The 12,915-nt window shown below is 37.1% G+C and overlaps 1 protein-coding gene across 1 annotated transcript in view; it reads right to left on the reverse strand.

The window, feature by feature from the left end:
* The window catches only part of PDE4B (phosphodiesterase 4B), a 544,019-nt gene extending 531,700 nt beyond the window's left edge, over nt 1-12,319 (reverse strand). The window contains exons 1-2 of the mRNA XM_025288533.3: nt 12,263-12,319; nt 7,254-7,492 (exon numbers count right to left, since the gene is read on the reverse strand). Coding sequence (XP_025144318.2) covers nt 7,254-7,492; nt 12,263-12,304 — 281 coding nt within the window. The 5' untranslated portion in view covers nt 12,305-12,319. The remainder of the gene's footprint in view (nt 1-7,253; nt 7,493-12,262) is intronic.
* Between the last annotated feature and the right edge of the window lie 596 nt (nt 12,320-12,915).

Raw genomic sequence — 12,915 nt, forward strand, 5'->3', positions numbered from 1 at the left:
GTTGGAGAAGACTCTTGAAAGTCCCTTGGACTACAAGGAGATCCAAACAGTCCATCCTAAAGGAGATCAGTCCTGGGTGTTCACTGGAAGGACTGATGTTGAAGCTGAAACTCCAATACTTTGGCCACCTTGTGCAAAGAGTTGACTCATTGGAAAAGACCCTGATGCTAGGAGGGATTAAGGGCAGGAGGAGAAGGGGATGACAGAGGATGAGATGGCTGGATGGCATCACCGACTCGATGGACATGAGTTTGAGTAAACTCTGGGAGTTGGTGATGGACAGGGAGGCCTGGCGTGCTGTGATTCATGGGGTCTCAAAGAGTCGGACACGACTGAGTGACTGAACTGAACTGATCTCCACCTTTGGAAATGAGTTTTTCCTATTTCTCTCCTTGTCATTTCCAATACATTCCTTCTTTTCTGCACTGAATTTACATGTCTCAAAAGAAGAAATTTCTAATATTGTCTAAAATTCATCTTTCTCTGTGCACCTCCTACTATATTCTATATCAATTACCGCATTGTGTGTATGTATCACAACTCACCAGTTCACCTACAAGGTGGCGCTAGTGGTAAAGAAACTGCTTGCCAATGCATGATACATAAGAGACTCAGGTTCAACCCCTGGGTCAGGAAGATTCCCTGGAGGAGGAAATGGCAACCCACTCCAGTATTCTTACCTCGAGAATCCCATGAACAGAGAAGCCTGGTGTGTTTCAGTCCCTGGGGTTGCAAAGAGTCAGACATGACTGAGGCAACTTCCCACGCACAGTACAGGGATTAGTCCATTTCAACTAAATTTTCTAATATGTGGGAGAGTGGCTCACAGTATTCCTTTATTATTTTTTTCATCTCCAGGGAATCAATAGTAATGTTCTCTCTTTCATTTCTAAAAGTGGTAATTTATGTCTTTTCTTCTTTTTCTTGGCTAACCTGATCAAAAGTTTATCAGTGTATTGACTTTTACAAAGCACCATCTTTTGATTGCACTAATTTTCTCTATTATTTTCCTGTCTTCAATTGCATTGATTTCTGCTCTAATTATTATTTTTCTTCTGCTTACTTGAGTCTTAAATTGTTCCTTTTCTTTATAGTTTTCTTATACAGAAGGCTTATTGATTTAGTTCTTTGTTCTTGTCAAATATATACACAGGAAGAGATAGAAACAGATATATAGATAGATATAGGTATAGAAATAAATTTCCCTTTAAGCAATGCTCTTTGCATTCTATAAATTATAGTAAATATTACTTTTATTTTTACTTAGTTTGAAATACTTTTAATTTTTTCTTGAGATTTCTCTTTGGCTATTTTGGTCTATTATTTATAGTTGGATTTCTAATCTCTGAATATTTGGAACTTCCCACTTATGTTTCTGTTGTTGATTTCTTATTTAATTCCACTATGTCTGAGAGCACAGACCATTTAATTATTTTAAATTTGTTAAGCTATGGGTTATAGCCCAGAATAGATGTGTCTCGGTGAGCATTCAATGCAATCTTGAGAAGAATATATATTGTGTTGTTATTGGATGAAGTATTCTAAAAACTTCAATTACATAAAGTTGATTGATAATGCTATTCAGGTCAAATATATTTCTAATGATTTTCTCCTTGTTTGCTCTATCAGTTTTCTGCAGCGTTGAAGTCTACAGCTTAATAGTGGATTTGTCTATTCTCCTTTCTCTTGCTATATTTAGAGAATGTTTTAAAAGCTTGAAGACATCTGCAGTATGAGTTGTGTGTACAAGTCACATCAGTCCTGTCCCACTCTTTGTGACCCTATAGACTGTAGCCTGCCACGCTCCTCTGTCCATGGGATTCTCCAGGCAAGAATGGAGTGGGTGGCTATGCCATCCTTCAGGGGATCTTCCTGACCCAGGGATCAAAACTGCATATCTTACATCTCCTGCATTGGCAGGCAGGTTCTTTACCACTAGCACCACCTGGGAAGCAATATGATAGGCAACCTCCAACTTAGTCCTCAGTGATGCCCACCTCCTCATATTCAGGCCCTTGCACAATTCCTCCCCTTTGTATGGGCTAGATCTAATGAATATAATGTGTAAAAGTGATGTGATATCACTAAAAATTTTTTTATGTCTATCGGTCTTTCTCTATCAAAAGCCCTTGTTCCATACAAAGCAAACCGCCATGTCGTGAGTAGCCCAAGAGAGAGGTCCATATAGCAAAAACTGATGTTTTCAGTCAACAGGCAACAAGGACATGAACCTGTCAAAAACCATGTGAGTGAGCTTGGAAGCTGTCCCTCTCACCCAGTCAACCATTGAAATGATGGTATCACTGGTTAGTAACTTGACTCTGGCCTTGTGACAGACCCAGTCAGAGGGACCCAGCTAGATCACAACTAGATTCCTGGCCCACAGAAAATAGAAGATAAAACATGCTTGTTATTTTAAGCCATTACATTTGGGGGTTATTTGTTATGCAACAATAGTTAACTAATACATGTAGGGAAAAGAAAACTACATAAAATTACCTCATACTTAAAAGCTAAATAAATACAAATTTTAAAAATAAAAAATATAATAATCAAAATTGACATATGCAATATAATAGGTTTAACAGCAAATTAAACATAGTTGAAAAGAGAATTAGCAAACCAGAAGCAGACCAAAAGCAATTATAAGAATACAACCCAGAAAGACAAATACTGTTTAACCATATATGTGTGAAAGACATTAAAAGAAATGGAAGATAAAGAAGTAGATCCTAAATACATTCCAATAGATCCAAAATACCAAGTCCAATAGCAGAGGAGCAAAAGGCTGACAGAGAAAATATTTGAAGAAATAATGACAAAGAATATTTCAGATCCAATGATAAAAGATACCAAACAACATATTCAAGAAGTCCAGTAAATCTCATGCAGGATAAATAAAAGGAAATCCACCCGTAGACACATCAAAGATGGAGTTCAGAAATCAAGGGTCCCCCACCCCAAATGCAGTTTATTTACACAGTAAAACAATTGAGCCATTTTCCCAACAACAGTAATGGAAGCCAAAAGGCAAAGGGAAAGTGTTGAATTAAACAGACCGCTACATAATGAAAAAGAAAACACTTTCAAGCATGAGACAAAATAAGGAAATTTTCAGAGAAACAGAAAAATAATGACAGTAAATTCTAAAGGACTTACTTCAAGCCAAAAGGTAAATGATCCCAAACAGAGAGCTAGTGTATTTTCAGGTTAAAAAACAGATAATTAACAATTGCAAACAAGGAAGTGTTAGAAGGAGTCAAAGAGTTCTAAGAGCCTCATGGAGGAAAGTTTAAATTAAAGATTTAACTATAGACAGTCAAGGCTGAGTATTGACTTATTTTCCTAATTTGGTTGTGGTGACGGTAGCGACACTAATAAATTTGGTAGGTCAGTAAACTCCTTGAACTATTAAAAAAAAATAAAGACCACCAGATATGTGGCATCAGCCACGTCCCTAGTGAAACCCCAGACTAAAGGTGAAAAGAAGGGGAAAGGTTGGGGAATGTCAGGAAGAACGTATTTTTTCACTTTTGGATGTGTCTTCCAAGTGTCAAATGCCACTGTCTTAACATTCCTTAACCACCTTCTGCCTTTTCACTCAGCCTTCCATGGGGAGAAGGAGTAATTTAATCCTCATTGGTCTTTCCAGAGGAGAAAGCAGACATGCACAAATCAGTCCTTCCTTTCTACTGTCTCACCTGGGCAGGATTCTACAACTCTTTCATGTTCAAGTTTTTTAGAGTTCGATTCTCTCTCTGAGGACAAGATCTGCCTGGCCAGCACTAGCACTTCCTATCACTGCGTGGTAAGTCTGTATAATTATGGTGCACAGTGTTAGACATCTACTTGCCCACAGACATAGAGTACATATTCCAGTATCAACTTTATCAGTAATAAAAATAGCATCCTGCTTTCATATATGAATTCTTCTTTCATCATATTTCCAAGATGGTTCTAATAACGCAGGTGGTGAAATTCCCCCGGAAATCCCAGCAATAAAAAAATGCATAATGCTGGCTGTTTAGTCAATATTTAACAATAAAAAAACAATAATATCAAAATAACCACTAAAGTGCTAGTTACTATGCTACATACACCAAAAACATTTTCTCTCTCACCACAACTCTGAAAAGTTGTATCATCTCTGTTTATTCATTTGAGTTTTTGTGGAATGATGAAATTCACCCAAAAGATAGCAAGATGGATGTTCACCCAACTGGACTCAGGTCCTCACTCTTCCTTTCTCCACAGTAAATCAAGTCACTTTCCTTCTATTCCAGGCCTTTTGCCTGTGATGATGCCCAACTCCCTTCATCCAATGTATTCTCCCCAAACAAGAGCTAAATTTATAGCAATCTTTTCTATTGGGTTAGCCAAAAAGTTTGTACAAGTTTTTCCATAACATCTTATAGAAAAAACCCAAACGAACTTTTTGGCCAACCCAATATTTAACTTTATATACACTGGGTAGTAATTATTATTTGTTCTCATTCAAATTCCTTCACTAGCTTTAAAGACTTGATCTATAGCACATATTCCCATATCTTTGACACGTTTAGAACACCAACCAGGAACTCAAGGTCAGTTTCACCCAGTTACAGCTGTCAAAGCAATTATCAGAGAGGGCATCATATCTTGGGGATATTTGCTAGTCTAGAACAGAAGTCATCAAACTGACTGGCAGGCAAAATCTAGCCTCCTGCCTGTTTACATAAATAAAGTTTTACTGGAGACCAGCTACATTCATTTATGCACTGTCTATGGCCACATTCATACTACACTGGTGATGCTGAATAGTCACAACAGTGACTATAAAGCCCACAAAGCCAAAAATATTTACTAACCGGCAAGAAAAGTTTACTGACCCATCATCTAGGCTTGTAGATTGATTCCACATTCTCCGCACTCTAAGTGGTGAGTATAATTCTTTCCCACACAGGGTTGTAGGCTACATTCCTTATCTCTAGGACCTTTCATCAAGTGATGGCCCTGATGATATCTGAACCCTACTTTCTCACTTCTAATCAAATAGTCTTTCAATGAAAATTCCTCTGCCAGAATTCCTCCAGTCTCTATGAATATTACAAAAGAAATATTTCTAAGGGATGCATTGAAATGCTTTTATTTGCTTATACTTAAAAATAAATTTGCAGTCAATGACTGAATACTCTCACACTTTAAAAAGTATCCAGGTGATTGGGGAAAACAAGAAAATTATAAGTTAATTACTCATATGTGGTGCTAGCTGACTGCATGACCAACTGGATAATGGGTAAATCCTCCATTTCATTCTAAACTACTGATGCTCAGCCTAAGGTTACTGATACTTGAAACATGGTTTCTCATGTTCAAAAGGCTTTAATGGATAATGATCAAGAGAAGAGAACCTAATGTTTGTTGACTGCCTAACATGTGCTTTTTACTAAACTAGGCATTTTATAGCGATCACCATATCTAATCCTTACAATAGCCCATGAGACTGAGTACAATTATTCTCTTTGTATGTACAGATGAACACATTCAACTTAGAGAGGTAAAGAAGCATGCCCAACATGTCAGAGTCTGGATTCAATACTTTAAGGAAAGAACAATTCCATAACTCCCAAAGGGTCTTTGGGTAAAATGAATTGCAACACTGCAAGGTACATTTTATCCGGACTGTTATTCTAACAGAGAAAGCACCAATGCCCAAAGAAACTGGGCTCCTCCTGTACTAGTCATCAACTGATCACCTCTTTACTGCTGGTTTGTGAAGAATTTTCTTCTGGGGAAGAGCCTGGGATAGTAATAAGGACAATCATAGAGCCCAGGAAAGCATGTTATTTACCAACATCAGGAAGCATTTCAATATTGTAACAACTGGTACTACCGCACTGGTGCCAACTTGTTGAAATATAAATCCATGTAGATTTATATTTTAGATTCCAAATCTGTCATAATGTAGAAGCAAACCAAGACTGATCATATAGGCTATGTGACTGAGTAAGCGATGTGGGAGCCACATGCCCATTTGAGCTCTCAGTGATTGGTTATGACTATTGTAATGTTAATTCAGCTAAGGAGAAGATGCCAGTTACTGCTTTTCAAAATTTTAACCCATTTCCCTTATAACGTTTTACATGCTTGTCTATCGTATACAGACTTCTTGGTGAACCATTTCATGCTAGTAACTGTGATACCTGAAGTCTCAGGGATCTAATTCTTGGTATATTTGATAACCACCAGCTAAAAGCTTTCCTGCATCACCCAATGAGCACACACGGGACTACTCATCAGCACTGCACAGCTCCATATATGGTCATGGAATGCGGCACACAATAAAGCTCACAGATTTTAAGGATTTACGGCAATGATATTGTACAGTGATTTAATGTTTAGTTCTTTTCCTTAAAAAATGACTTTAAAAGTCATTTTAAAAGCACCATATTATTATAATTTAAAATTATATAAAATATAGAGAAAGTATTTTTCATTTGAACAGGACTCCATGTTATATAAGCAGGCTATTCTTGGAAAAATATTTGGATTATGTAAAGGAAAAAGAAAAATCAGAGAAACGGCTAAATACTAAATATGTGATAAAAACATATATTTGAAGAAATATCATTTTAACCACAGTCATAAATTATATGTACTTGGTTAATGTTTCAACACTAGATTAAAATAGTCTCTTTCACAAACATAGATTCTGCAAAAAGTCCAAGCATCTCCCATAGTACAATTTTCATTCCTCTTTTGATTTACAAAAGTGTTTTATTTACTATCTAATCATAAACTGAAATTATTAAAGTGGGATTATAGTGAAAAGAAACTAAGAATGATTATATTTTGAGTATAGCAATAATAATATCTCTTGTCATTCATATATATAATATAGATCATTTATATATTTCATATATCTGTATTTCCTTTAGGTACTCTCATATGATTGTTCTTTTCTAAATTAAACATGTTAACATTCACTGAAGTTAAAAAAAAAAAACAATCATAGGCAGTAATTTTGCTTTCCCAGCCATTAATAAAAATGCATCTCATTCCTTCTTCAACAGGCTCCTCCCAATCTTAAGTAGTAGACAGTATCTCCACTGTTTAAAAGATCTCATTTTGCTACCCAAAGGGAAAAAAATTCTCAAAATGTCAAAAGTCTTAGTTATTCCACAGATAACTAACATTTTAGTAACAAGAAAATTGTATCTGGAGTAACTGGAAAATAAAACTTCCAGCTGACATTTACACTGGGGGCTACTCACCACTCCTGGGATACAGTTGTAATAGCAATGCTCGGCAGTGTCATCAGAGGAAGCGTGGTTGGTCTGGAAATGCCATCTCCCTCAGGTGTCCTTGACCTTCCGCTCTGTCTTTGAGACAGTGGTGGCAACTGCAAGTTTCCTGAGCAGCACCTTCTCCCCCTCCAGAGGTCGATCCCAAGTGTGTTACTCGAAGAACTGTAGGATTTACTCAAGCTACATTCAAAATAATCTTTAACATTCTAGAGGAACCACAGGGGAAGAAAAAAGAGGAAAAAGAAAATGAGATTCAAATGTTTAAAATGATGCACAATGTAGTAAAATAAGAAACTGAATGATCAAGCTGTCACTCATAAAGTCCTTATTCAGTATTTCACAATCAGAATCTAACACTGACATCAAAAGCTTAAGAGAAGACATAAGCATGGGGGCTAATGCTCAAATTTTAAACATATCAGTTGCATAGTCATGGTGATCTTTAGGACTGTGGATATCTTATTTTTTTTTAATTATTCCTTTTTTTTCTTTCTCTTTTAACTTGCTAAAATAAAAGCTATTCACTGAAAATATATTTTGGATACTGATGTTATCATTCTGCAACATGGGAACAAGCTATACTAGCTAAAGTATAACATTTCTTGCTCAATGTTTTGAAGGAAAAATATTTTCTATCTCAGACCAGGAAGATACTCATAATTGTGGGTGACTGGGTACCTGACTTTTCCTTTTCTCATAAAAGTTCTCCTCAGAGTTGAGGGGGTTTAGGGGTCAATAGGGGGAGGGGGTTAAATATATAAGAGTTCAGAAAAAAAAGAATATACTCTATCTGGTCCTGAACTGAACTGCTATATGTTCAATACGTGCCCTAAGGCTGACATGAAATGAAATACTTCTGAGAAGATAAGGGTATTGAATTATAACCAACAATAAGAGTTATTCATTCTTCCTATATCTCTTGGTGACTCTGGTTCCTGGTACTGTGAAGAGTAGAAGACCCCAAAGAGCCTCTGCCTGGTTCACCACTCATACTGGCTTGAAAGTGAAAGTGAAAGTGAAGACACTCAGTCGTGTCCAACTCTTTGCGACCCCGTGGACTGTTGCCCGCCAGGCTCCTCCATCCATGGGATTCTCCAGGCAAGAATACTGGAGTGGGTTGCCATTTCCTTCTCCAGGGGATCTTCCCAACCCAGGGTTCGAACGCATTGCAGGCAGACGCTTTAACCTCTGAGCTAGACAGCAAATGTTGCGGAAATGCAAATAGCCACTGATAGCCACTTGGAGTTTAAACGTTCTATCTGTCACTCTCCACTCGTATCTTAAGCAATAATTGAAGTCCTAACATCAGACCAAGATCTCTCACCTGGAAGTCATTCAGTAGCCCTTAAAAAGACAGGTACTTCCTACTGCCCTTCAAAATAGACTTAGGAGAGCCTGGAACTAAACTACCTTTAAACAAACAGAATTTCTCCACCCACCACTCCTCTACCCATCCCTATACTAGCTCATATAATAATAATTAACTCAAGTTTAAGGGCCTAGCTGGGATCATTCAACAAATATTTGTAGCACACGTATTAGAATCTTGTACAGTCCTAATTTGAGAGGGTACAAGAGCAAAAAGCAGCAGGACTTATGTTCTAGTTATTTATGCTTATCTCATCTATACAACGGAGAAGGCAATGGCACCCCACTCCGGTACTCCTGCCTGGAAAATCCCATGGATGGAGGAGCCTGGTAGGCTGCAATCCATGGGGTTGCTGAGGGTCGGACACGACTGAGTGACTTCACTTTCACTTTTCTCTTTCATGCATTGGAGAAGGAAATGGCAACCCACTCCAGTATTCTTGCCTGGAGAATCTCAGGGATGGGGGAGCCTGGTGGGCTGCCATCTATGGGGTCACACAGAGTCGGACACGACTGAAGTGACTTAGCAGCATCTATACAAAGCCACATTTTCATGATGAAAATCTGGGCATGCATAGGCCTGACAATTTTCAGGGGCCCCATTCTCTCCACCTGGAAATGGGATGTCATCATATTTTTCTCTGTTTGACTTAAGGTTTTCAAATACCACTTATTTAAAATTCAGTAGAACAACAATTCAGCAGCAGGAAGAAGACCCAACAATCTAGAATTCTCCAGAGTTTGAAATATTCTGGAATGTGCCCAGGATTTAACTGTTTAGTAATTGGGACTAGACCACCTTTGGTTTAAACAAACTGGTTTAGTAACTGATTATGTTAAATCTACCATGGCCTGGCACTTACTCGTGTGTGTGTGTGTGTGTGTGTGTGTGTGTGTGTATTTGTATGTGTTAGAAGTAAGAGCTGAGAAGAAAACATAGCATATGTAAGTTTCTTTCTCAAAAGACTACAGGAGAAAGAAAGTCTTAGAAGAGGCAAAGTCTTCCTAAAGAGATTCAAGAACAACTAAAAGTCAGAACTTTTATATATCAGTTTGTTCCAAATATACACATAAAGAAAGTATCAATTATCTGGAAGCCAAAGTCTTCAGCAAATATTTTACCACCTATACAAGAAATACTGTACAAAAGAACAAAAATGAGAATGTCACTTAGTTAAACCACAAATCACAATGGTCTTATAATACAGTTATTGGATATTTTTTCCTCTTTTAGGAAAGTAAATATTACCAACCAGGTATAAGTGCAGTGAATAAACTAAATGGGTACTTACATGATACTTATTTGAAAGGTAACAAAGTCACCACCTACCACAAAATATCTCCCATACTGACTTGTGAATATACTTGAAATAGAGATGTGGAGTCATTCTTTGAGTCTTAAGAATTTTTTCTAAAGACTCCAATTAATGTGAAAATGCATTGCCACAAAAGAACATAATGGAATAGCCTTTTAGAAATTAAGTTAAATGTTGAAAACATTAACACTGTTTTACAAACACTTCATTAACCCATGTTGCGTTATCAATATAATTACCTCAAACTCTAATTCATACTAATAATTACTGTCCCCAATTTGCTAACACCCTCAAAGGCAAAATCTAATTCTGTCAATTCTAAACTTCTGAATTTGTGATCCTGGATTTCTTTTCCTATTTTAACCAGCATGATATTGGTTGACTGTATCATTTATCAGATCAAAGATTTGCAGAGGGAAAAAACATTAATTTGAATGTTACTTCTGCAAATCCCACTGTTCCCTTTGCCAGAAATGCTCCTCCCCCAGATCTTCTCAGAGTTCATTCCTTCAACGTTCATATGTCTTCACCATCCATATGCCATTTCTTCATGTCATCCTTCTATAAACACTTATAGTCATCATCCAGTTATTCTTCCCCCCCACCCGACCAACTTCATTTTTCTGTACAGCTCTTATTACAGCTGGAATTATTTTATAATTTATTGATTTATTTATGCCCTCCCCTCTGTAATATAAACTTCAAAGGGACAAGAACACTAATCCCTAGAACTAACCAGTGTTTGGTGCATAAGAGGCGCTAAATAATATCAAGTGAACATTTAAATCACTGAGTAACTGTTTGCTGAGCTGAAATAACTAAGAATATAATAAAACATCCTTGACTTAAGGGTGAATCTTTCTTCAGAGTGTGGCATATAAAACATAGGATCTGCCAAGTTGCTTTCATTGTTAGGGAAGAGATACTGTGTGTAACATTTGATATGATCTTCTGTACTATATTTGAAAAGTTGAGGTACATGGTGAAAAGTTTTAGATTATTACTGTTTACTAGAAATAAAGAACAAGCCACAAATGGGAGCTAAATGTACAATTTTAAATATTCTAGTAATCGCATTAAAAAAAAGAAATATGAAATTACCTTTAATAATATATTTTACTTAGCCTAGATTGTCCAAAATATTGACATTTCAACATGTAATCTATATCAAAAATTACTAATGACATATTTTATACTCTTTTCTATCTGTACTGTTATGAATTCAAGATCCAAAATGTATTTCACATTTACAGCACCTCTCCATTCACACTAGTGCTTCAGAGTCACATTTGACTAGCGGCTGCCATGCTGGACAGTGCAAATCTAGGTAAAAACAATCCACTCCAGGTGGGGTTTGTATTCTTCAAACATGCATTTCTTTCCTGCACATTCTTCTGAGAAAACTTCCCTGTCTTTTCGTTGTGTCAACCATTACCTCAGAGAGGATTAGGATAATCACTGCAATGATAGAATGAAAAGAAAAAATAATTGATCATCCTTTATAGACAGACTGCATTGCTTAGTTTTACTCTTCCAAAGAAATAGAATCTGGAGCATACCTTATACAAATAGTACTATGGGAAAATCCCAGGGTTTTTTCTTTAAGAGACACGAATGGGGGATTGATCAATTGAAAGCAAAAAAGATAATCTCAGCTGACCAAGATGCAAAGCTATTGAAAATAATGTCTATAGACTTCTTCACTTCTTCAAAGGACCCAGAGCAGGGCTTCTCAAATATAATGTACATAACTGGTCTCCCTGGGAACTTGTTAATACAAAGTTTGATCAATAGGTCTAAGGTCTGGTTCTGAGATTCTGCATTTCTAACAAATCCACAGGTGATGCTGGCACTGCTGGTCTGAGGCCCACACTGAGCAGTTAAGTCCTAGAAGATGTGTACCTCACAAATTTCTTCTAAATACAAACAGCTGTCAAAGACCCCACCTCAAGAGGTGACTCAAGGACTAGCTATACACGGATAAAAATGTACAAGAAAGTCATCAAGAAATGGTGAAAAGAAAAATTTCCAGACTGGTATTTTGCAAATAAAAACCACAAAGCTCAAACTGAGCTTATTTCCAAGCTGCAACGAGGGTGGTATGTCTGCTGTCTACCTCGCAGAGTTCTGGGTCCAAGGGCTGGCAATGCCCCGTGTCATAGAAATACCTAGTGATGGAGTGGTGCTTCTAAACAACCTTACCTGCCCTTAGAACAGAATCATGGAATGCCTTCTTTATTAGGCAGACAAAGAGTGGGTAGAGTCGGCAATTCTATGGCTTTTGGAACTTACATCATCAGCCGTCACTGTCATCACACTCCTGCTTTTCTTCATTATACAGGTGAAAAACAGCCCCTCTCAGGATGTCTGTTATTCAGGGCAGCTGTGCTGTCAATTTTTAAGACCTACAGGGAAAAAAGACACACAAAAAAGAACAGCTCAGTATCCTTAGTTAAATACAAATACACGGTGTTCTCTGCACTAACATCTGAAGGTATACAATGCATGTGGATAAGCAAATATCACAGTTTACCAAGCTAACTAAAGCTGAGCTGTGAGAAAAGAGGTTCACAACATGCAAAAGTCCAAGAAAAGCTATCTAAAGGGAGAGAAAAGGAATAGCGGGTAATAATTAGGCTCCCAAATTATCAACGATCTTTAAGACTATAGAAATACTAGGTTTTAGTGAAAGGCTTTATACTTATGAATTATCTTCCCAACCAGTATTTCATTTGATCTCCATAACAATCTGTGAAATTGCTTTCATCTTTTTTTTAATAATGAGATAACAGAGGATCAGAAAATTGATTTGGCCAAAGTAACACAACTAAAACTAGAAAAGAAATAGCAACCCACTTCAGTATTCTTACCTGGAAAATCCTATGGACAGAGGAGCCTGGTGGGCTACAGTCCATGGGGTTGCAAGAGTTGGACATGACTTAGTG

The sequence above is a fragment of the Bubalus bubalis genome, chromosome 6, assembly GCF_019923935.1.
Source record: "Bubalus bubalis isolate 160015118507 breed Murrah chromosome 6, NDDB_SH_1, whole genome shotgun sequence".
Classification (NCBI taxonomy): domain Eukaryota; kingdom Metazoa; phylum Chordata; class Mammalia; order Artiodactyla; family Bovidae; genus Bubalus; species Bubalus bubalis.